At 40.1% G+C, this 25,012-nt stretch overlaps 2 protein-coding genes across 2 annotated transcripts; both read left to right on the forward strand.

Moving 5' to 3' along the window:
- Positions 1–1,166: 1,166 nt before the first annotated feature.
- On the forward strand, positions 1,167–4,000 carry LOC107502867 (zinc finger protein 883-like). The gene is given in 1 exon segment (XM_036217700.1): positions 1,167–4,000. A coding segment is annotated over 1 exon segment (843 nt). The 5' UTR covers positions 1,167–2,057; the 3' UTR covers positions 2,901–4,000.
- A 17,629-nt stretch (positions 4,001–21,629) lies between these two features.
- LOC107502902 (salivary lipocalin-like) lies at positions 21,630–23,584 on the forward strand. The gene is made up of 4 exons (XM_016130623.2): positions 21,630–21,733; positions 22,077–22,178; positions 22,358–22,403; positions 23,346–23,584. Exons 1-4 carry the CDS (start codon positions 21,655–21,657, stop codon positions 23,353–23,355), a joined length of 237 nt encoding a protein of 78 aa, XP_015986109.2. The 5' UTR covers positions 21,630–21,654; the 3' UTR covers positions 23,356–23,584.
- The last annotated feature ends 1,428 nt before the right edge of the window (positions 23,585–25,012 follow it).

Genomic DNA, 25,012 nt, shown 5'->3' on the forward strand with positions numbered 1-25,012 from the left:
TACTGGCTTCTGAAGCAGAGATGGGGAAATCTGTGGGTCTGAACCTGTAACCTGTGGAAACTGATACTCTCTCATGGTAAAGAGTACCAGAACTAAGTTAAATTGTAGGACATCAAGTTGCTTGGTGGTATGGGAACCTCCACCTCTGCCCTACCCTCCCCCCACCACACATATATTGAAATTGGTCTCAGAACCTTTGCCTGTTAACATCTTACAGTAGTTTGGTACATTTGTCATAAATACTGAACCAAGGTAGATACTTACCATTAACTAAAGTCTTTACTTTATTCAAGTTAACTTGATTTTTACCTAATGTCTTTTTTTTTTTTTTTCTGGACCAAGGTTCTATCAAAATACTATGTTACATTTAGTCATCATGTCTCCTTAGCTGTGATATCTTCTAATCTTTTTAAAAAGTATCATTCTTTTTTTTTTAACCTCTGTGCTTCAATTTGGGTATTTTTATTGCTCTGTTTTCTGTTAGCCTAATCTGTTATTATGCCATTCAATTGAGTTCTTAATTGCAGATATTCTCTTCTAAATGCTTTTTTGATTCTTTTTATTTCCAAATTACTATTGTAATTATTCATCCTTATATTTTGTCTGTCCTTGTATTTTCTTTGTTCTTGATTATTGGTCTGTGATACTCGTTAGAAACCAGTGTAGCTTTATGAATCTCATTTTGTAAAAATTTTCTATAGTCAACGTCCATATGTTTTTTTCTTCCTTTTTAAGTTTTAGATTTACTCCTCTACTAAATTCTTACTGGTATTTTCCCAACTCAGGCCCTTATTTATATTATACTTTCTTGCTGATTTTTATAAGCTTATTCTCTCATTATCCATTTTAAATGGAATTAACAAGCCTCTTAATCTAAAATATCACTTATTTATCATGTTGCTAGTATAACAGAAAACTTCAATTTTCTACTGCCTACTACATGACATTGAATGTCTCTTTAATTGTCAGAGTTTTTATTATCCAATCTCATTTCACTTTTTGTTTCTGATTTTTTACCTCCGCTTTCCAAAGACATACATTTGAATTAGTGTTATTGACTTTTTGTCTTTTCACCGTCTTTACCTTTCATTATAGTATGCATTTTATCTGAGTGCTGCTGTTACTTTTTGTCTTTTCACCGTCTTTACCTTTCATTATAGTATGCATTTTATCTGAGTGCTGCTGTTACTTTTTTCCATGCCTATCAATGTTAATCCTTTCCTTCTTTAAACTTACATATCAGTCTGAACCTAAACTGTATAATCTTTCATTTTATATTATCACTGGTTTATTTTTATTATATTTTGTTCTGTAATTGATGATCAAGTTTTGTTTTCCTTCATTATATTCCAGAGGAAAGACATACTGTCTTCTAGTTAATTCCAGATAGTATTCCCAAAATCAGAGTATCAACTCTAGAGCAGAAAGCTTCTGAAAAACAAATAGTGTTATGGCATGATGTTAGAAAATTTTCAAGTGATGGTTTCTAAAACTTCATATTAGAAGAACTGGAGTTTGATAACCAATTTGAGAAACACCAGTAAAACAAAATTACAAGGAAACTCAATTCAAGAGGAAGATCGTGCATATAATAATTGTGGGGAAAAAGTTAATCTGAGCTCAGACCTTTTTAAACAACTGAGAGTTTCTAGATGAGAAAGACCTAATAATTGTAATACAAATGGTAGGAGCTTAAAGCATAAGTCTGCGTCAACTGATTTTTTTAAAAGGCAATTTATAAATGAAAAATGATTTATCTTTTCTTATAATTTATTATAAAGGAGGCATTTATACCTAAAAACTTACTTATTCTAGAAACTATTTAAATGTAAAGCCATAGTTCAGTAGTGATGGAATCTAAGAAAATTTGTGTGAGAGAGAAACATGAATGTACACTTTGCGGGAAAACATTTAACCAGAACACTAATCTTATTCAACATCAAAGAATGCATACTTGAGAGAAACCTTATGAATGTAATGAATGTGGAAAATCTTTTAGAGCAGTAACCTTATTCAACATTAAAGAGTCCATACTCAAGAGAAGCCCTATAAGTGTAATGAATGTGAAAAGACATTTAGTCATATGTCTTCTCTTAGGACTCATGAGAAAATTCATAGTGGAGAAAAACCCTGTCTTTATAATAAATGTGCGAAGGCTTCCAGCCATATATTCAGCCCTTACTCAACATCACAGAATTCATACTGGAAAGAAACCATATGCATGTATTGAATGTGGAAAAACCTTCAGCTGTAGCACATATCTCATTGAACATTGGGGAATTCATTCTGGGGAGAAATCCTACCAGTGTAAGGAGTGTCAGAACGTTTTTTGCCACAGCGCATCACTAATTTGACATCAGAGAATTCACACAGGAGAAAAACCCTATTAATGTAATGAATGTGGGAAAGCCTTTAGCCATACCCCAGCCTTCATCCAACATCAGACGGTTCATACTGGAGAGAAACCCTATGAGTGTAATGAATGTGGAAAGGCCTTCAACAGGAGTGCACATCTTACTCAAAACCAGAGAACTTATACTGGAGAGAACTCTTATGTTTGAAAGGAATATGGAAAAACTTTAGGCCAAAGTACGCTCCTTACTGAACATCTAAAAATTCATTATGGTGAGAAACCCTATCGATGTAACGAAAGTCAAAAACTATTTTGCTATAGAACATCACTAATTCGACATCAAAGAACTCATACAGGAGAGAAACCCTACCAGTGTATTGAACGTGGGAAATCCTTCAGTTTAAGATCAGCCCTTATGAAACATAAGCAAACACATACCAGGGAGAAACCTTATCAATGTAATCAGTGTGGTGATGTTTTTTGCCATAGTATGTCTTTAATCCAACATCAGAGAATTCATTTCGGAAGTGAAATACTATCAGAGTAATGAATGCGGGGAACCCTGTAGCCCAAGGTCATCACTTTAACTGGAGCACTCACAGTGTCAAGAAACCTCAGGATTTGTTATGCAAGAAAAAATTTAGGCAGAATACTCATTCACCCAATATTATAATATTTGTGCTGAGAAGGAAGACTTCTTAATTTGAAAACACTGTGATCTGAAAAATGTGTTAAAAATTGAGAGAAAAACTTACAGTGGAACGATTCATCCCCCAAACAGAAAGGTTTTTTTACACATATTTGAAAAAATTTATTTGCAGTGATATATTTCTTTTTGTGGCTAAATAAAATTATGCACACATTATGCACAAAGTTTCATAATAGAAAAGTAGAGAAAGATAAACTTGTAGGGCTTATGATGACAAAGCTTGTATGCATTTTGTAATGACACCATACACAGGGGCCTATGCCTTATTGTAGAGTCTACAAGTAGGCAGGCACAAGAAGCTGAAGGCATGTATATTCATTTCCTAGGGCCACTGTAACAAGTTACTAAGACTGGGTGGCTTCAAACAACAGAAATGTACTGTCTCACAATTCTGGAGGCCAAGAAGTCTGACATCAAGGCGTTGGCAGGGCCACATTCCCTTTGGAGGCCCTCGGGGACAATCCTTCCTTGTCTCTTTCAACTTCTGCTGCATTACTCTAATGTCTGCCCCTGTCTTCATATATATAGCCTTATGTGTCTGACTGCTCTTCTGTCTCTCATAAGGACACTTGTCTTTGGATTTAGGGCCCACTTGGGTGGTCTGCAGTGATCTCATCTTAAGTCCCTTACTTATAATCGCAAAGATTCTTTTTTCCAAATAAAGTAACATTCACAGGTTCCAGGAGTTTGGACATGGACATACTTTGGGCAGGGAGGAGTACAATTCAACCAACAACAGTACATGAAAACAAGGACAAATCTGAATCATAATTGAGGCAGAATGTGGACAGATGAAGCCATTCTGAGTGTTAGGGTAAGAGGTGAGAGAACTCTTGAGGTCAAAAATCCTGGCTCTGTCTGTAGGTTAGAACATGTAATGAATGTAAAGTTAGGCTAGGACAATGATCCTCAAACAGGAATTCCTGGAAGTAGATGGAAACACAAGTAGATATGGTTTGAATATAATAAATTTCCATATGCCCCTTCCTAAAACTTATTTCCTGAAAATGAACCTGTGTTCATAATAGCTTTTCTCCAGATTTACATAGGGAATGTTATACTCCTCACCCATCTCAAACTTTACTTCTGCATTACCAAACAAATGGAAATCCCTCTCTGGTAATTAATGAAAACACCATAAAGCCCTCTGGCTTCCTCTGTCAGGGTGAAGTATGTGATTCAAACTAGTGTATTTTGGGCAATGTGAGGATTTTTAAAATGAAGTTATGATAGAAGGAGTAGTGGGTGATTAAAGTTCTTAAGAACTTCACTTTTATTTCCCCAACTGTTGCCAAAGAATGTATTGCTCTTGAGGGAAGAGTCCCCGGAGAGAAAATGAACATCTGTAGACATGTTAATGCTAAAAAATGGCCTTCTTCAGATAATTAAACAAATAATTATTTTTATCTGTTCTTAATCTTCATCCTTGGGTGTGTTTTTAGCTGGAAAGAAAAGTATTTTTGAGTCATAGCAGTAAATTGTAACACTACCCTTGGCCATCCACTTTATAGGAGGTGAGAGGTGGTGTGAGGCTCAACAAGGATTCCTGAACAGTGGCGGGTGGTTTGGCTGGTTGGTCAGAGGCCCGGAAGGACTAAGATTGATGTGTGGTGGAAAAGGAAGTGTGGGCGAGAGACATGTGAGATTGTGCAAAGCCTGCAAATCTGTGTGTCTCGGAAAAAATCCTCTGTATAAAGAGGCACTCAACAACTAGGTGTGTACAAGATGACTCAACTAGGAAATGTCAGGCAGGCTCTGTTTCTCTACCACAGTGCTTGCGCTTTGGGCTCATGACTTGAGAAACCATGATTGCAGGGATGGACGTGTCACACGTGCTGCATGAAGGGCCCAACAGCAGGTCTCCTCGATAAGGCTGATCTAACTAACGTTGCTGTCGAATGCCTGAAACCTCAGCAATAGAGACTAGCTCTAAGACTGTGTGGCAAAGGGATCGCTGGCCGCTTGCTGGAAGATGAATTTATAATGGGAACTTTCCACCCCAGAAGAGGCAGTGATTTGTTCTCCCTGTGATTGACAACTAACTTGGATGTGGGTTTACATTCATCATCTGCAGTGACTCTAGCTGCATCAGTAATTGAGAGGTTACTGAAGGCCTAATTTATGGGTGTGAGATCCTACAAATCATTGCTTCAGACCATTGTACCCATTTTATGGTGAAGGATATGTGACAATAGGTATACGATTGTGAAATCCACTGGTTATATCATATGCCATATCACTTAGAAGCTGCCATTCTAATCGAATTTTGGAAAGGCCCCTTTAAGACTCAGCTAAGGCACCAGCTTAGGAATGACACCCTTCAGGGCTAGGGTGCTGTTGTCCAAGTTTTGGTACATGCATGTAAGCTATGCCCCCCAAATCGTTCTCCATCTTTGAGTTAGAAAAACTCGGTTCTTTCCCTCTTGAGTAGGGGAAAACCTAGTTTTCTACCTCCTGTGTCTTTTTTACTCTTGCGCTACTACCACACTCACACAGAACACTTCATTTCTGGTCACCAGATGTGTAAGGCTCCCACAGCCCCTCAGGTTCTACTACTCAATGTTTACCAGTTGATTAAAGGATATGAAAAAAGGATATAGATGAGTATACAGATAAAGAGATACCCTTGGGAGGGTCCCAAGCACAGGAGCTTCTGTCCCTGTGGAGTCAGGGTGTGTCACCCTCCTGCAGTAGATGTGTTCACCATCCCAGAAGCTCTCCAAACCCATATTATTAGGATTTTATGAAGGCTTCCTCATGTAGGGATGATGCATTATTAACATCATTTTTAGGCCCTTTCTCCTCGCTAGAAAATGGATGTGGGGCTGAATAGTCTAATCTAATCATGGCTCGATCTTTCTGGTGGCCAGGCCCCATGCAGGAGCCATCCAGAAGCCCACCCAGCATCACCTCATTAGAATAAAAGATGCTCCTAGTGCTCTTATCACTTAGGAATTTACAAGGGTTTCAGGAACCAGGGGCGGAGACCAGTGTACATTTTCTATTATCTCACAATCCCTAATAGCTATTCTACATGGTTTCAGAAACCAAGGGTAATGTGGAGTTAGCTCCTCTCACCATCACCCCCAGAATCCCACTTGCCCTCCTTTTCCCACGAACTTAGGCTGTGTTGGTTGAGATGTCCTGTTTCCTGGGACAGGAGGGCCACGGAACATGAGGCTATGATTACGACCTGGTCTTTAGTCCCTCATGTCAATAGATGAGCAGCCACAGGAGATACTGGTGGGTAAACTCTGTGGCCCCAGCCAATCAGATGGTTTCTATTTGTCTTTTCCTTGTTCTTTGCCCTATAAAAGCTTCTTGCCTTCTGCCCCATTTTGCAGTAAGTATGGCAAAATGAGACTGTCTCTGAGACTGTCTGCCTGATGAAGGGATGAGTTTGTGTTATCACCTAAATTGTCTTCTTTACTTATTTTAATGGGAGAAGAAGGATCAGGTTAGGAGGGTGCAGGGGTTGTTTCCAGGGGCTTTCGCGATCTTACTCTTTTTCCAAAATGAAAACGTCCACATTGGAAACGTTCCTATTGGTGGAAAACCACTGTCCTGTGAGACTGGGGCCTGAAGGGAACTCTCCCAGCAGTGCCCAGGCACAACTGCTTCACACCCACGAGCGGCCACGTGCCCACCCAACGCCAGAGGCTCTGGCACTACAGTGTTCCCTTCCTGAAAAGAGAATGTACCAGGGCTAGCGCTCTGACATCCAGGGCAGGGCGGGGGCCGGGGTGGGGGCACAAGGGGGCCAAAGAAGGGAAAGCAGTGTAGGCTGTGTTGGCAGCGCCTGTCTCCTCTAATCATTTTGAGTTTACTTTGCTCTTCTATGAGACCTACAAAGTGTAATGTCTGGTCATTGATTTTAGGCTTTTCTTATTTCATAAAAAGTTTTTAAAACCAGATATTTTTTCTAAACACTGCATTAGCTACATTCCACAAATTTTGATATATCTTCATTGTCATTTAACTGACCCGAATATTTTCTAATTTTCTTGCAATTTCCTGTTTGAGCCAGGCTCTAGCTGCCCATCCCTGGCTGTGGTGGCACCTGTGCTGGCCCTGGGTGCCTTCCTCTCAGCCCATTAGGCGGTCAAACCAATATTGCCTTCCTGCAATCCCACCACTATGTGCTTGGCCTTAGAGGCAACTGACTCTCCTTGCAAACGGGCACACACACACACACACACCCTGCCACCACCAATCTCTAAAGCTGAGTGCAGGGCCTGGTCCCTCTGCATTGGCATCTAGCACTCCTGCTCTAATGGGGTCATGTTTACTTTTTCCTTTCCCCTTGATTGGGCGTAGTCTCCATTTTCTTCACAGTGCCTGCAGAAGTTTCTTTTTCTTTTTCTTTTCTCTCTCTCTCTCTCTTTCTCTTTTAAGAGTAAGGCGCACACACACACACACATATACACACATATATATATATGTATATATATGTATTTACACTATGTGTTCACCTCCCATAGTTAGATTTCTTTCTGTCACTACATATTTGATCCCCTTTACCCATTTCACCCTCCCCTACCCCCCTATATTTGACCCCCTTTACCCTGTCTGCCTCCCCCCTCCTCCCCGACTCCCTTCCTTCTGGTAACCACTAGTCCATTGTCCATGTCCATGAGTCTGTTAGTTTGTCCTGCTCATTTGTTGCTTTTAGGTTTTATCCCACATGTAAGTGATGTCATGTGATTTTCAACTTTTTCTGTCTGACTTATTTCGCTTAGCATGATTATCTCGAGGTCCATCCATGTTATTGCAAATGGTGGTATTTCATCTCTTCTTATGGCTGAGTAATAGTCCATTGTATATATGTACCACAGCTTCTTTAGCCAGTCATCTGTCGTAGGACACTTCGGTTGCTTCCATGTCTTGGCCACTGTGAATAATGCTGCTATGAATATCAGTGTGAAAATATCTTTTTGGATATGGGTTTTCATGTCTTTGGGGTAAACATCCAGTAGAAGTATTGCTGGATCATATGGTAGATCAGTTCTTAGTTTTATTTGAGGAACCTCCATACCGTTATTCATAGTGGCTGTACCAATTGCCTGCAGAACTTTCTTGACTAGTCTATTTGGCCTGCTGCCAGGGAAGAGAGGGACTGAAAAAAGCAGGTAGGTAGCCAATCTTGCTGTGGGAGTCTAAGTAATTAGACCCAGCATTCAGTGGCACCAAGAAAACAGCTTCTTTCCCACGTGCTTTGTCTCTGCCTAGCGGCTGTAAGCCTCAACTGCAACTTTCCAGGGCCTTGCATTTCTGCAACTGTCGATGGGTTACTAGAGGAGTTTTGCCTCTCATTTCAGCGTGAAGCCCAGGGCCAGGGAGATTCTGGCGGTGGATGAGGAAGTCAGAATTTAGACTCTGTACTATGCCAATTAGAGAGGGAGAAAATAAGAAATTAATTAAATTCCTAACTCAAAAAGTCAATAAAAATTAGTTAGAAAAAGAAGAAAATAATAAAGATGAAAGAAGATATCACAGATGTATAGAAAGGCGGTAGAACAAATCTTCATTTTTTGGAAAAACTGAAAAAAATATTTAGATGACCACTAGTTAACCTAATCAAAGTGGAAAAGGGAGGGAGAAGGAAGCGCAAATACACCAAAGAAAAATAGTGAGGGAACTGGACTTCAGAAGCAGGGCTGGCTATACACAGTTTGTGGGACCAAGCACAAAATGAAAATGTGGGTATCCTTGTTCAAAATTACAGGGAAAAAAGTGCATTGAAAGGAATGAAAAGATCAGTTCTCCCCCTTCCCCCTTTCTTCTGTGGTCTTAGAGTGTTTTTCCTTTTTATTTAATGCAATTCTAATTAAAAGAAAATTTAAATTATTAGCATAAACCTTACTTTTCATCTCTGTATTGTGCAATGCCAGCTTTAAGCACAATACAACAGCATTTAACCTATATGGAGAATTACCAAAATTAAACAAGTTGTGTTTTGTAATTTACAGATACACATGTATTTCATTCTAGCAGAGCAGTAGAAATGTGGCATAAAATAAAACTACTTGTTATTTCCCTTCTTGATATGAACATATTCTACCAACATCCTACCAACATTCCTGATGAGTAAGGACTGAGAGGAAAAGGAACTATGCATTGCTCTATCATTTCCTTTCCTTCTTCATAATACATTTCAGCATAAGTAAATGCAAGGAAGTAACTCTAGTAAAAAAGGACATGACATGGTTCCTTGGGCATTATTTCCTTCATTCTGAGTTGGAAGCAAGTTGCTGGTTCAAACAGAAAGCATGGCCTGTTGGGGCTGTCAACACCCACACTTGCTCAGTTATAGATATAACACATTTATTTTTCTGAGTCTCACTAAATTCCTACACGTCGTAGGTCCACTGAGATTCTGTATTCATGAAACATTGTGAATGTTATATACAAATAGATGGCAAGGAATAGCAGACATAGAAATTGCATGTACAGCCTCTGCTCATGTACACGCCCTATTGTCCCATCAGATTTTGCTTACAAAACCTAAGCATAAAAATAAAATCATTAAGAATGTCAAACGACAGCAAAGCATTCAACCAAGCACAAGCCCTTTGGAGCACTGGGCTCTGTGTGACTGCATGAGGTGTGCTCAAACTACCCTTGCTCAGAAGCACTTGCACAGCCCTATGAATTAATTTTTCTGTCCATTTACAGATTGATCCCTGCTGCGTAGGAATCAGGCTCCACAGGCCTGGGTGCCGCATGCCTGCATGGTGAGCAGATCATGGAGCATTTGATGACCTAATGCAAGGTCGCCCCAGAGGAGAATCAGCTACCAGCCTGATGCTCATGTCCTTCATGTAGTAGGTGCACTGGAGGTGGTCCTAGATGGGCTGTAGGCTCTGGGGACTCCCACCTATGAGTGTCCACTGGTGGCAATACTCTGCAGTGCACCTGGCTTACATAGTAGCTGACTCTCCCCTTGTGGTTTCGTTTGTCCATTCTGGTTAGTGAGTGGTGTTGGAGCAGAGGTGGAGCAGACAGATGGGCATAGAGGGCAAGGGACATAATGTGACAATTCCACCTGGGAAGATGGGCACCAGGAAGATGAAGCTTGGGAAAGCCGGTCCATGCAGCAGCTAAAACAGGAACATGAGAGGAAGCTCAAGTGCCTCTGATGGCTGTGATAATTACCACATGTAGGAAAGAAAAGACTGGATGCCCAGAGATTATTCAGTTTGAATCATCCGGAGGAGAGTATATTACAGCTCATTATTTCTGATATATAGTTTTCCGAGGTCTTTGGTTATTTTCCACTTTTGAGAAAAGTTGGTAAAATGTTCAATTGAGCGAATGCTAAAAGGTTTGTAAAAAATATAACCAATGACTATCCAGTGCCCTAAAGTGATTGATTTTGTCACTGGTGTGATCTAGGCTACTTACATATTTCCAGAATCGTAATGGGAGTGGATCTTGTTCTATTCCCTCACTGCTCTTGATTTGTTATTAGGAAAAAAAAAGAGTTAAAAAAGTTTTAAACATTTTGTAATGAAACAGTCAAAGCAGGATATTTTGACATGTCACATAGCCAGTGTCTTACCGTTTCTTTATTCAATAGTGTGAGGCACTATTCTGTTCATTAAGAACTCAGCAGAGAACAAGCAGATACAATTCTCCAGTGCTTGGGAGTTTATTATATTCTATTCAGGGAAACAATGAACAATCCAATTTAAAAATTGGCAGAAGAGGGACTTTGGGGAAAACGAGCCTTGCAAAGATGTAGGAGAAACATGGTTTTGGAAGAGGGACCAGCAGTCGGAAAGATTGTGAGATGGAAACAAGCGTGACCTGTTCAGGGAATATCAGAAAGGTCCGCATCAGAGGGGGCAGGCTGGGACCAGAGGCTGGGCTTGGAGAGTCAACATCACCAGCAGTTTGGATGGTTTTTCACGTCACGGGAAGCCGACAGAGGTTTTCGAGCTGTGGAGTAAAGTGATCTCATTTTCATTTTTATAAATTTAGTCTGGAAGCTGTATAGAAAATAAGTTGCACTTGTGAATGGAAATCAACAAAACGAAGATCAGAGCTAATAGCCATTTCTACATTTCTCGGATTTACTAAATAACAGACTTTCCGATTTTAAAGGGGACCAGGATATGTGCCAGGTTTGTATACTGTTGAAATTCTTCAGCTAAAAGTTGAAAATTATATTTTTATGTGTACATGTGACTAAAATAAGCAACCATTTAGTACCCCTGACTACAGAAACCTTTTCACAACGCACAACGGGAGGAAGGAAGCCAAAAGAGACTGCCCTATCGGGTCTGCCCGGCCAGGGGCAGCAGTGTGGCTGGGAGGTGCAGCTTGGGCCTCTTGCTGGCTACCAGGGGGCGACATGGAGCCTTGCTGTGCTTCTGGCCTCTGGTTCTCTCAGACAGATGGTCTCTGGACTAACATCAGTCTTCCTCATTGCCAGTTACAGAGATCTTGGAGAGGCTGATGTCCTGTTGCCCACAGGAACTTGTCTTTCCAAGGTCATCTGTTATCTTCTGGATACTAAATCAAACGTCGTTTTTTTGGGGGTGTGGGGGGGTTCATTTTACATGATTTTTAACCAGTGTTTGACCCGACCCCCTCTCTCCTTTATATTTCTACATACTAAATTAAACTTTATTGGCTAAGTTACACCCTCTAAAACATGACTGGATGGACTACACCACATACAGTTAAGCTGAGCATGACAGTCATGTTCAGGAATGTCATAACAAGGAAAGTCACACAAAATGGTATTTCTCATTGTATCTATTTTATAACAAATGAACTGTATGATACTAGATTTGTAAATAATGTGTTTAAAGAAACTTATAGATTTTTAAAACATATATTTTTAAAAATCTGTTCCATACATGCTATACAAAAACTATTTCACTTTCCTTTGCATTTGATATAATATGTAAATGCCAACATCAAAACTGGTCATATCAGAAAACTGACTCTCAAACTCCTAACAGAATACAAAATCTGAATTAATGTGTGTTAAGTAAATTAGGGCAAAACCCAAGAAATATTAGTTACTGCCAAATTCTCATAGGCACAATTATTAGTCCGGTTTTAAGCATCTCTTTAGGCATTAAAAAAAAGTTTCTCGTATTAATGGTTAAAATGTTTCAAAATCTGTTATTTGAAATCACGTCAGATTTTAAATGTCAAAAAAAGAAAGTCATTAACTTCAGCAGTTAGCATCATTACCATTCAGTTAAACTACATGAAACTGCCAATATTTGACTGTTTTTTGATCTATGAAATGGAAATTTTATATGGTTCAATGTAATATATGTGTTCTTGGCAATTTTCCTTAAAAATAGGCATTTGAACTGATGTGCAAATTTGAGCTGTTCAACTATGTTATCATAATTCACAACAAGCAACTTTCTAAGGGTACAGTTCGGCACTGAACTTTCTTGTAGTTCTTCCAGAGGAAAATAAAATCTCTCTTCTTCTGCCATTTTGTGGCAACTTTATTTTCCCGTTTTGCTAGTTTTTAATAAAAGAATATCAGAGATCTTATGAAGACTTACCTTTTCCAGAAGAAAAATTATTTTGGTTCCTTGGCTCAAAAGACTTGCTTCTTTTCAGGATGTCAGGCAAAAGGGTGAATTGATAGGAAAACTAGATTTGGTTTTTAGGTTGTATATATTTAGTGGCTGCTGTATGCTAAGTCTGGGAAGAAACAAAACAGAACGATGAGACCCAGTTTTTCCTTTGAAACTCAGTGTCCACTTGGAGGAGAGATCAAGGCTGTCATTCGATGAAAGACCATGAGCACAAGAATGAAGAGGAGAGAGGCTTTTTGGAAGGAGATCACTCAGAATGCGCTAGCAGGCCTCAAGCTTTGCCCTGGAGCTCCAGGGCTCCCCGTGTCATAGGTTTGGCTTTTTCCTCCCAATGGTGGGGCCTTGTCTTCAGTTTCCCTGCTATTCTTTGCACCAGGCCTAGGCGGTCAGCAAAAACTAACTGGTTCCCAATAAGGGTGATCAGGAGCCATCTCTTTCCCCAGAAAATAGTTTTTCTCACTGTGGCTAACAGTGAGGTGAAATTTGCAAAGCCCTAAAGATCATTCAATGTTTCCCGATATAGGTGCTATTGATGTGTTGAATGAAATAATTGTACCTTGTGGGAGGCTGACCTCTATTTTGCAGAAGGATTATCATTCTTGGATCCTGGACACCAAATGTCAGCAGGACTCTAGTTAGTGTAAAAACCAAAAATGACATGCATTCCTCCTTCATTTTCAAAACCTCCCCCAGGTGTAGTGCTGCCTTTGGTTAAGAACCACTGAACCTTCTCATTTTTGTCAAAGATCAAATTGAGGCCCAGAGAAGGGAAGGAACCTACCTAAGCCACACACAAGACATAGAAAACAATCAGAGAAGACTGACTGAAACTTACTACACAGAGCTCAGTTATCCTGCTAGAACCTGGCTGGGTCACAGGGCGGAGTGGGGAGAGAACACCAGAAATACAAAACATGGTCTTTACCCTCAAAAGAAGAGAGGAAGTACTATTTTGGGGAAACTTACTACATTCTATTGCTTTCTAGACCTTTTCGTGTTATCTTTGCAACAATTTTGGGAGGAAATTGAGGCTCACAGAAGTTATACGTGGAGTCAGAATTCGAACACAAGTTTTCCTGACCCCAAAGGCAGTTTTCTCTTAACTGTTACCTACCAATGTATGTGCAATCATAGAAACTAGTGTTTTTAAAATTTTTCCAAAAATTGAAAAGAGGTATAAAAGATGACCATCTGTACTTTCAAAGTCATTTGTTATTTAGACAGAGCAAGCAAAAGGGAGATCACATCTTCAGTTAACTTCGAGGTCACCTGCCCCACAGCCTATATGGCAAGCATATCTACAGAAGTAGAACAAAGAGCTGATTATAAGGTTAGCCTTTTGAGTGAAAATTCCTCTTCAAGACTACTGCAGAAGCTCAGTAAGGGCAGGGATTGGAACCATTTTGATCAACTCAGTGTTTGGACATAGTAAGCCAGCGATGACTATTGTTGAATAATTACGTGGATCAAAGTGAAAAAAGATGGTTAGCTTCCATTAATTGACTGCTTACTATGCACCAGGCACTGTGCCAAGCTCTTTACATAAGTAATTGCATCAAATCCTCACACTGATCGTACAAATCAGATTTTCTTATTTCCTGTGTTAGGTCCAGCCTGTGACAAAATGTAGCGTGGGTGATTTTTATCTTCGGGGCTCAGGCCATGACTGAGCAGGACTGTGCCACAAGGTCTTTCCTATCCATCTCTGCCTGACAAAGAAGTCTTCTCCATGCTCCAGGGTTCCCACGGGGCTGACAGAGACTTTGTCAGGTCTTCCTCATGGTCTGGCCACTCTCCTTTCCTAACCTTTTTTCCTTCTTTATCCTTCCAAAGTGTTACTTCTCAATAAATCTTTTATGCATTAAAACCTGTCTCAGCATCTGCTTTCCAGAAGACCCAGCTGACACAGATGAAATATTATTAGCTTCAAGCAATCTTTCCTCGGCAAAAGGAATGGATATTTTAGGACTGGACTTGAGCCAGTATCAACAGGATATGTAATCATCTTGGATGCTGGAGACCAAGCCACACTGGCAGAGGAATCAGTCAAACTTTTATTTCTTGCTATTCTTCTTGGCACTGACTATACCTTGGTATTGTATAACATGGCTTGAATGTTCCCATTGGCTTTCTCAATGAGCTGTTTGTCCAGGGAATCAAGAATGCGGTTGAAGACAAAGTCATGAAATTTGTTTCCAGTCAGCCAGTTAGTTTCGATCAAGTTGCCTTGTTATATATGGACTGTTTCTGATCACACATGGACGGACTGCATAAGCCCCTAACCCGCAAACTGAGTCATGACTTAAGTCAGTCGTATCTGAACCACCTGACAGGCTGCCACCCTTCCCACAGGCCACTGATGAAATGCCCTATATTTGGTATTGGGTAAGGAACTCAATGTGATTGTGTGACCAAGTACTTAACTTGAATCCATGAATAGAAAGAAATAGTTTTTGCTTTTTATCTTGGAAGAATCTCCTAATTCCTTATTAGAAAGGCGATAATCCCTAAATCATCCATCCATCCATTCACCCATCAAATATTTATTCACCAAAAGAGAGTTGTTACTTGCCCTTCGCTTGATTAGACTCTTGCAGCTAGACCCCTGGTGCCACACTTGAAAAGTCTACATGCAGCTTCCTTAGTGGTTACTACCAGACAGTAGCTCAGTAACTCTGAGGTTCTGAAGCATTACTTACTTGTGTTTCATTTGCCCTTCATGTCTTAAACATCAAGCCTCAATTTGTGTAATGGAGTCCATAAGGTGGGGGCTCTCGGATCAGACAATCTTGGGTTCAAATATGGGTTCTCCCACTTACTTCCTGTGTAATCTTGGTATGTTTACCTAACCTCTCTGAGTCTTTGTTCATGTCTCTATAGAGCAGGGTAGTAGTACCTATCATATAGTGTTATTATGAGGATTATATGAAATAATGTTTATAAAACGCTTATCTAACATTGAGTTGTTACTCTGTTTCTGACCTCTGAATGTTATTTATATATATCTGGCCACTGGACAGATGATATTTGTACTGTTGCAAAATACATCCCCATTATACCTATTTGCTTTGGTAAGTAGATTCTGGCACGATCTCATGCTTGAAGAAAGGTGACTTTAAATAAGGTCTTTTTATTTTATATTTTTGATTGCCAGATTGTTTCTAAGTTTGTTAATGTCTGAGGGCCTTAATTACAAAAGTAGCTGATGCAACTTGACTGTAATACAGCAGTTTGGAGTCACGTACTATGTTTGAAATGTGGGAGTATGATTTAATATTAGCTCTTAAAAGATTGGTAGATATTTAAGTCCAGGAAGCTCATCCCTGGGATGACTGACTACTCTTAAGAGCAATCAGAACTATACTTAGTTGGTCCCATAAAAGTGAAAGTCCAAAGGCTAGCTCTCCAGGGCAGTGACAGAAGACAGGATGTACACTTGCTCCATCTGCTACTGTTGCTACTGAGAATAGCTGATCAGAAGTGCTGTTTGTGCCTTGGTAGAAAGGAAGGAGTCAGTTTCCTTGAGGCCCATAGGTTGGAAGAAACACTCAACTCTCACTCCTTCCTCCACAAAAGCTTTACTTCCCAGAAACCACTCCCTGGGCTGCCACCCCTTTCCCTCTCATTGGACCAAGAGAGGACCCACAGTCCACTAAAGCTTGTGTTCTTTACATAAAGTGCCACTAATCTGGACAGAAAAACCTCTTCTGGCTCCATCAGTCTTGAATTGAATCAAATCATGTTTTATTTTTTTTCTCCTTTTATTCTTTTACTTTATTACTACTGGATTCTTTGTTTTTCTGTATAATTTAAAAAACTTCATACCTTATGATTAGACTTCTTTCAAACCATTCTCACAATGGCCAGGAGTTTCTTGCGGGCACAGCCCCTATCTTGTTTATCTCCTTAGCCCTCAAAATGCCTGGTATAGGCCTAGTGTAGAGTAGACATTTGGTAATGGTAGTTGACTTAAGTTGAATCATTATTTTTCAAAAACCCTGTAGTAGCATCATTTTTTAAAGCAACTTGCTACACTACAGACAAAATTACTCTATATTCAAATGTGGTACCTTGTGGATCTGGTATTATACAATAAATGTATTCCCTATTAATGGGTGGCCAAGTGAACTTTTGTAAATTAAATTCTTACTCCATGTACTTACACTATCATCTAGGAGATGCTAATATCAGTGGTTACTTTGTTTTTGTTTTTTGGTCATCTTTCCCTATTTCTAACTCTTCCCATCCTCCCCAAAATAAAAGTCGATAATTCACTTACCTGATATGTATTGCTTATCTACAAGTTGTGAGAGCATTTTTAGATCATTAATTCATAGCTTCTAACAAATATTTAAATGCAGTACAGGACTATTGTGTAATTCCGTTGCAGGAATCCTATTGAAAAGCAAAGTATCACCCCTGATTGATTTAATATTAGCTCAGCTCTGGTTTTGCCTAGATTTTCTTTCACCAAGCCCCTAGCTGGATTGCTCATACTTTTTGGATATTTTTGCAGCCTTGACTTTCCTGTCTTCGTGTTGACAGGCTATCTTGGCAATGCTTATGCTGACCACTGAAAACTTGGCAGGTTCGAAATGGAAGTGAACAATCGGAGTGAGAAACAGTCAACTCAGATCTTAAGAGATAAGAACATGCACGACATAGGATTCTGACTGAAGACGTTACTCCTATGCGCTCTCTCTACTCCTGTGACCCAATAACATAAATTAGGAGGTGACTTCCTCAAAGTAGTATTTCTATTTACAAAACAATTTTCGGTAAAGTCCCTTCTACTAACAAGAATCCCTAATGCCTTTAATATAGGACTGGTGTACAATCATTTTAAAGACGATATTATGTATCAGGTGCTATGGTAGGTACAAAAGTGAACAGGAAAGACATCTCCACCAGAAGCAGAAAAATTATGTAATGGCACTCTGACATGGGTGCAAAGTTAGCAGTGGTGGTGGAATGAGTTTGAGATGGTGTGTGCAGCTGTGGCAGCTGACTCTCTGCTCAGCATCACATCCCAGGAAGAAAGGGGTTCATGTGGCAAACCTGATTACTCATAGGATGCCATCTATTCTTGGAGAAAAATCAAATAGAAAGAATAAATTGCACAGCCTTTGCAACCAATTATCAAGCTCAGTTCCTCTATCTCACATTTAGTACGACCTACAGCCAGCCCATGATGGCTAAAGTTGTATAGACCTCAAAATACTTGTGACTGGATATCGGTTGAGCATGACCTAGGAATAATTGCACAGGAGGCTGGAATGAGTTTATAATGTAGGCCACACACAGAATGCCACAGTGCCTAGGTTCACTGCCTTGTGTCCAGTCCCTCTCTCTGTTTGGTGGGGCCATTAGTACAAGGGTGAAATAAACCATAGCTTTTAACCAGCCAAAACTGGGGACATGGGAGCCAAATTCACAACATTCTTCTCACTGGGAATCCTCTTTCTACATGATCTGCAGATCTCCACACCTGCTCTAACCTTCAAGACCTCCCCCAAGTCCTTCCCTGGGGAAAATTCTGCGAACTCATCAGCCCAACATGGCCCTACATGGGTCTGAAGGTTCTACCCTCCTCATCCCATTGAATCCTTATAGCAGTCTATCGACAGGTAAAATCATCCCATATAAAGGACCATAAGTCTGTAAGAAGTGAAATTCGTCCTTGTGGCTTCAAAATGGCCAAGACAGGAATGAAGGTAAGGTCTACTTGACTCCAAAGCCTGAGATCTTTTTACCTGATGTCACCTCCCCAGCATCACACCCTCTGACCCACAATGGTCTGGACTTGGTCCCACTCAGTTGGTTTGCTTCTTATGCTTGGTGAATCAAGCTTTTATTGGGTGTACAGAGAGCATTTCCCTACCTTCTCTGAAAGTTGCTTGAAGGAAGGAATGACATCTACTTCCCATGTCTTTTGTGTGTCTTTGGTGTCTAGCTAAGGACACATAATGACTAAAAATATGTTCATTTATAGTGGGTCAAGAAAAAGCAGTAGTAGTTCAATTTAGAGAATAATGAAAAAGAATTAAAATGTGCTCCATACTAGACACCCTACTTTCAAGACATTATTCACCCCTATTTTAATCAACTCTGCTTGAATGTTTTTTGATTAGTTCTTTCTTCTTTGATAGAGACCGTTTCTTCATTTTTGAGAGTAGTTATCACGGAGTCAGTAATCTAATTGCTTGCACCGTGTAAAGGGTGGAACTTAGGTGCCCTACGTATTCCATTTCCCGGTTCAACTCTATTCCTGCCACACATAATTGGCTTTCTGATTCCAAGTCTAATGCACAATGAAATCTGATTCCACAAGGCAGCCTTTTATGGCATCCACTATTTTTCTTCAGTACATGTTTTGAGAAATTTAAGGTCATGGTGTAGACTAAAAGAGATGAGTTTGACAAGTACCAAAAGGGCAGGAAAATCTTGGCCCCACCCCAGTGAATATAGACCATCTCATGGAATGGGAGGAGGAAAGGTGGCACCTCATGGACAACAATCTAGACCCAGATGAATATAAAACGGAGGAACTGGAGAGTGGAGCCACTATCAGATAGACTTCTCCAGTGACTATAGCTGAGTCACTACCATTCCCTGCCATGATGAGGCTGCTGCTGCTGCTGTGTCTGGGGCTGAATCTCATCTGTGCCCATGAGGAAGAAAGCAATGATGTTGTGAGAAGCAACTTCGATGCTTCAAAGGTAGCATCAGTGGAACATAGTGACTTTGGACTCTGGGGGGTGGTTTGGAGGATTCTCAAGGCATTTTTACTGGAGGGCAGGAGTTTTTTTTGGTATAGTAGACAAAGGGGGGTGGTGGTTTCTGACCTTGAATTAAAAGCAAGTGTACCATGCGAATAGATGGAAACCCTTGGGGACCTCCAGTCTCACTAGAGGGACGGTGAAAAGAGCCTTACATGTGGTGTCAATTGACCTGAGTTTCAATTCCATCTTCACTTCACCATTAGGAGTCCTGGCCTAGGGGCCAGAGTTCAAGGAGACAAGTGTTCATGTGCTGTTCTCTCTCTGTTTTCCTTACCCAGTCATTTTACCAATTTTTTACAGTTATCGGGGGAGTGGTATACCATTCTCCTGGCCTCAAATGTCAAAGAAAGGATCAAAGAAAATGGTGTCATGAGGGGTTTTTTGAACTATATCCAAGCCTGGGACAATTCTTCTCTGTCAGTTAAAATTCATGTAAAGTAAGTGTTGCCTTTTTTACTTGGAAAAGGAAAAACAGAAGGCTGGGTATGGTCTTGTCCTCTAAACATACACAGATAACACAAGCACATAAACACACATACATGTGCACATGTGCACATATATTCTGGGCCTGTATCCAAATCAGATCCCCTCACTGACACTGATCAAGAACTTGAGGAAACTTTTCTAGATTCAGAGGTAAGAATTGCTGACAGGAATAAATTTAAATGGGATTAGAGGAGAAGAGGGGGAGAGGGTGTTCAGAATCATAAGTAGTGTGACAATAGCATAGGTTAAGAGCATAGGTTGGGGATCAATAGCCTATTTATCTCTAGAATCTATTTCTTACTAGTTGTGTGACCAAGAAAATTAATTTTTTCCCACTCCAATTATCTTTTGGGTAAAAGAGGATGAAAATGATTTTCTCTCTCTCTCTCTCTCTTTTTTTTTTGTGAAGAGCAAGTGATACAATGTCTGTAAAGCACTTATCTAGATCAGGATTTACAACCCCGAGGTCACAGACTAGTAATGTTCTGTGGCCTATTAGGAACCGGGCCACACAGCAGGTGAGCGGTGGTCAAGCTAGCGAAGCTTCATCTGTATTTGTAGCCACTTTCCAGCGCTAGCATCACCGCCTCAGCTCCACCTCGAATCATCAGGTATTCAATTCTCATAGGAGCACCAGTCTCTGGTGCCAAAAAGGTTGGGGACTACTAATCTAGGCAAGTCGTTGTAGTAATAGCAATAGCAATAATAAGAGTAAGAGTAAGAGTAAGAGTCAGAGTCAGAGTCAGAGTCAGAGTCAGAGTAAGAGTAGTGGTAGTATTATAGTGATATCAGTAATTGATTCATTCTTAAAGTATCAAATAAAGTGAAATGTATATAAAATCTCTTTTAAATCTGTCCCCAAAATGTTCAATAGTAAACTGGAATCAAGTTACAGGAAGAGGGAAGGAGACAGCCCCATCAATATCTTTTGATCATCAGTTCATTCTGTTTTATAGGATAAATGGAGAGTGTATTCCGTTTTCTTTGTTTTGTGAGAAAGCATCAGCGAATGGTGAATACAATGTAATGTGTAAGTATACAAAAAAATCTTTCTCAATTCTACTTTCAGTGGCAAGGAATTTGCTAATCCCTAATATCTTTAGGATCAATTCCAGATCAATGCTTATTTAGGTAATATAAATGAAGCCATCTAATAGTCAATATCCTCAGTTTGGGAGAAAATTGTGTGTAAAAGCCAATGCCTCCTGGCACATAACACTACGAGAAAAAATGGTAATTTTGTCATAGGTACCTCCCACACAAAATAAAAATAGCAAGAAAAAGTAAAATTTCAGGACAGCTGCTCTTTCTCTGTCTAGTCACTGATGATGTCTGGTGGCTGTTGTCACAGCACACTGCTTAGATAGAGTACTGAGTATATGATGCCAGTAGAGCTTAAAGATACATAGATGGCAGAGATGGCTGAGGGAGGTAGGTGAATCTTAGCAAGGGTGATAGAGGGTAAGCTGCCCCTGTGGCTGAATTATTCTACCACTAGTGTTCAATTACCAGTGGTAGAAATTCTGCCAGTAGTCAGTTCCAACCTTAGATGTTACCACATGAAGCCCAGGGAGCTGCAAATGGAAGGTGTTAGCCATCACTCTATCTCATCTAGGATAGACGCTTGAATTTGTTCTGTGAATGAAACTAGGTAAAGCATTTTGTTTGCTTCCCATGGATTAAACAAGTTCAGAACTGTGTTCTGTCTTCTCCACAGATGCTGGATTCAATACATTTAGCATAATTGAAATGGTCTATGATGACTATTTTATTATTCATCTCACTAATTTCGACTCTGAGAAAACATTCGAAATGATGGGACTGTACGGTAGAGTATTTTCATGCAGACATTCACCTAGACGCTGGGGAGGCAAGGGAAAAAAGAAAGGCTGAGACAAAGTGATCCTCTCGGTTTTATCCTGATCGATGTCTCCTCCCCTGAAGGGACATGCTTACAGTGGGCAACCCCTCAGGCTCAGTGATGGGATGATGATGAAACCTCTCATCTACTAGCTGTCAAATTCGAGACAGTCATACCCATCCCCAAGACTTTTGCCTAAGCAGCCATCAGTGACATCCATTTCCCCACCTCTCTGGAGACCCCACCCCACCACCAGGAACCTCAGTGACCAGTGCATAAGACACAGCAGTTATTGTCACTTTTCCCACAGCCAGAAAACCAGATGGGAGTCCAGAACTCAAGAAAAACTTCAAGACAATTTGCAGAAAATATGGAATTTCTGAGGAAAATGTACTTGACCTGACCAAAGTTGGTAAGTTTAGCTATCTCTGGATTTCTTTTTCTAAATTTTCATGTTATTGATGTGAGAAATCCAAGATAAGGTAATGCCTCCAATCAGTCCCCTTTGTCCCAACATCAAAAATCATGTGATTTCTGTCAGGGAAATCAGCGGGGGTTGGTGTTTGAATGTGCTCTGCTCTGCTTCTGCAGATCGCTGTCTCCAGGTCCGAGAAAACCAAGTGGCCCAGGACTCCAGGTTGGTGACATGTGATGGAGAGGGGCTGGCCCAGGGATCACTACCTTTTAATAAGTTAAGGGATTATGTCCAATTTTTTTTAATATTATAAATAATCTGGTAAGGAAGCCTGTGGCAGGAGCTTGAAATTTGGAGTCGGACTTCCTGGGTTCAGGATCTACGCCTTCAATGAGCTTCAGAATAAATGACCAAAGCAATTAAAAGGAAAAGAATGAAGTCTACCTTACATAGTTACTGTGTGAATATAATCCTGGTGAAAATGGCTCAGTAATTGTTAAATTGTTAATGTATCAGAAATTATTAAGACTTCACATCAGAAATGGAAAAGAGTAATGTGTTTGAGTATGAGTTTCTGCTTGTGGTCCAAGCCGAGAGTCATATTACTCTCTCATTTTTGTTAAAAATGTGTCCTTTTTTGATCTCTGAGCATCCCTAACTTCTGATCTGGGCATAAAGCTGTCAAACTTCCGATTGTCTTCCAACTTGGAAAATAGACTCAGTTTTCTCATCTGTAGTCTATTTCAGATTTATTGTGGGTTTTTATTCATAAAATGTATGGGAAGGTCTTTGCAACTATGGCTTGCATAAAGTTATCATTTAATCAAAGGTAGCTACAGCTTTTGTCAGTCTTTCTCGATTTATCAAAATTCTTCAGAACTTCTCATGCTGAGGATAGCAGAAACAAGCTTAAGATCCTGCATTGTTTCCTCTCCCTTTTTCATAGTCTCAGTTGAGGGAAGGCTAAGATGGGATCAGTAAAAAAAAAAAAAAAAAAGGCATTGACTCAACGCCCCCTGTTCTGGCAAGTAACATAAGTTGGAATGCAGGTTGATATCAATTTCTTCACCATTTTTCTCTGTAATAGAAATTCTCTTTGTCCCCAATTCCATCCAGGAAGTGCTTAATGAGTTTCCATGTTCTCTTTCTCATCTGCTTGTTTAGTGCTGAGTGAATGCTTCCTCACCTGGCTCCAGGATCCTCCCTTCCATTGTCTCGCCATCATCTTGTGACAAGTTCTGTGACCTGATTGCCATCATTATTGCATGTGAAGGCATTATCTTTACATCTTCAAGATCTTCCCTAATTGTCTAGAAAGACTCATCCATTCACCCAGAATCCAAGATTTTCTCCAAATTTCCAACTCTGTGCCCTACCCAGGAGAACTCTACCTGGTCAATAAATGATTACCCTTGCACTCATGTAGTTGTCCTTGTTTATGTGAGAAATGTGGGGCTGACAGCAAGTGAATGAGGGGACTTTCTTGGCCCCTTATGTTGTCATTCTCTAGATTTTCAGAATCTTCTCTGAGTTTCAGGTTTCTAGCCCACTGCATTAATTCTCTGTTCTGTAAGTACTGCTTGTCCTTTGATTTGCCTATTTCTTAGTGGCCTAATAGGACAATCTATAAGACTTGCCCAATCATTTGTACCTTCCTAGAATTCTCTTTTTCAAGAAGATATTGAGAGACAGATGCTGTTGAGGCTGATACCAGCTCACCATGTTTCAGGACATGCCTCTTCATGCCAGCTTCTCTATGCCATCCAACCTCTGAGATGGATAGTGTTCTTTCATGCTCTTGGAAAACATACTTCAACCACTGTTGTAACTACTCTGAACTTAGTAAGCAAGATGCCATAAAATGTGAGCAATACTTATCTTTAGCAAACTGTACTTGTTTCAGTCAGGAGGCATCAAAGTGACCAATGTTATTAACATCTTATTCAAGGTAGGCTTCAGAGAAAGGAAAATTCAAGTTCTTTCTTTACTTATAATTATTTTCCAACACAAGACAATAAACAAAGTGTCAAAGTTGCACACAGGTGTTGGGGAACAGCAAGATGTGGGTGGGGGTTGTCATGCAAGAAGAATGATTCAGTCATAATGAACATAAGATTAATAACAGAAGGCTTTGTAGGCATCTTATGCTCCCCATATCTTACTCTGCCTCCATATCAGAAGAACAAGTTAGGTTCAGGTTTATTGCCCCTGACTTAAGCACTTGGTCTGGTTTGCTGATATATGGCAAAAGGCTATATAGAAAGTCAACCAGTCATGCTGGGATCTGTCATTTTGAATGCTGGCACTTAAGGGACAAAACAGCTGATATCCAGAAAGGTCTAGCAGATCCTTGGGAATGTTTAGAACATTCACAACAAGCACTATCAGAGCAAGGACGGCTATGTTCATGATTGGAGATGGCTGGAAATTATAAGCCAAGTGGGAGGCACAAAATGACTTTCAGCTGTTCCCAGATCAAGAAGGCAGGTTGAGCTCACACTGAAACTTATCCCTCCAGTCGAAACACTGCACAAATGATGCATGAAATGTTAAGAATACTCAGAAACAAAGAATAAAAATGTCTGTAGATCAGAAACAAAGCAGAGCAGTCCTTTTCAAGAGAAGAGAAAATGATGGAGAAGAAAAGAGAAGAGCAGGAAAGGAAAGAGATTGAAATGATTTGGGTAAACAGGCTAGAACAGCACTGTCCTTAGTTTCCAAGAACAGATCTGGGTCACCCACACAGGTTTGGGAGCAAGCGTCACAGTGGCAAAGAGGGGATGCAGACTGAAGATATGTGCCCCTGAGAAGCAGGGGTGAGTCAGAATGGA

This window comes from Rousettus aegyptiacus, unplaced genomic scaffold (assembly GCF_014176215.1).
Source record: "Rousettus aegyptiacus isolate mRouAeg1 unplaced genomic scaffold, mRouAeg1.p scaffold_m13_p_3, whole genome shotgun sequence".
In the NCBI taxonomy this organism is placed as follows: Eukaryota; Metazoa; Chordata; class Mammalia; order Chiroptera; family Pteropodidae; genus Rousettus; species Rousettus aegyptiacus.

Bases quoted from the DNA above. Each gene is read 5' to 3' on its own strand.
- LOC107502902 (XM_016130623.2), top strand. From the start codon at position 21,655: ATGGTCTATGATGACTATTTTATTATTCATCTCACTAATTTCGACTCT. The intron at 21,734-22,076 runs GTAGAGTATTTT...CTTTTCCCACAG, and splicing joins CGAAATGATGGGACTGTACG to CCAGAAAACCAGATGGGAGT. The intron at 22,179-22,357 runs GTAAGTTTAGCT...CTGCTTCTGCAG, and splicing joins ACTTGACCTGACCAAAGTTG to ATCGCTGTCTCCAGGTCCGA.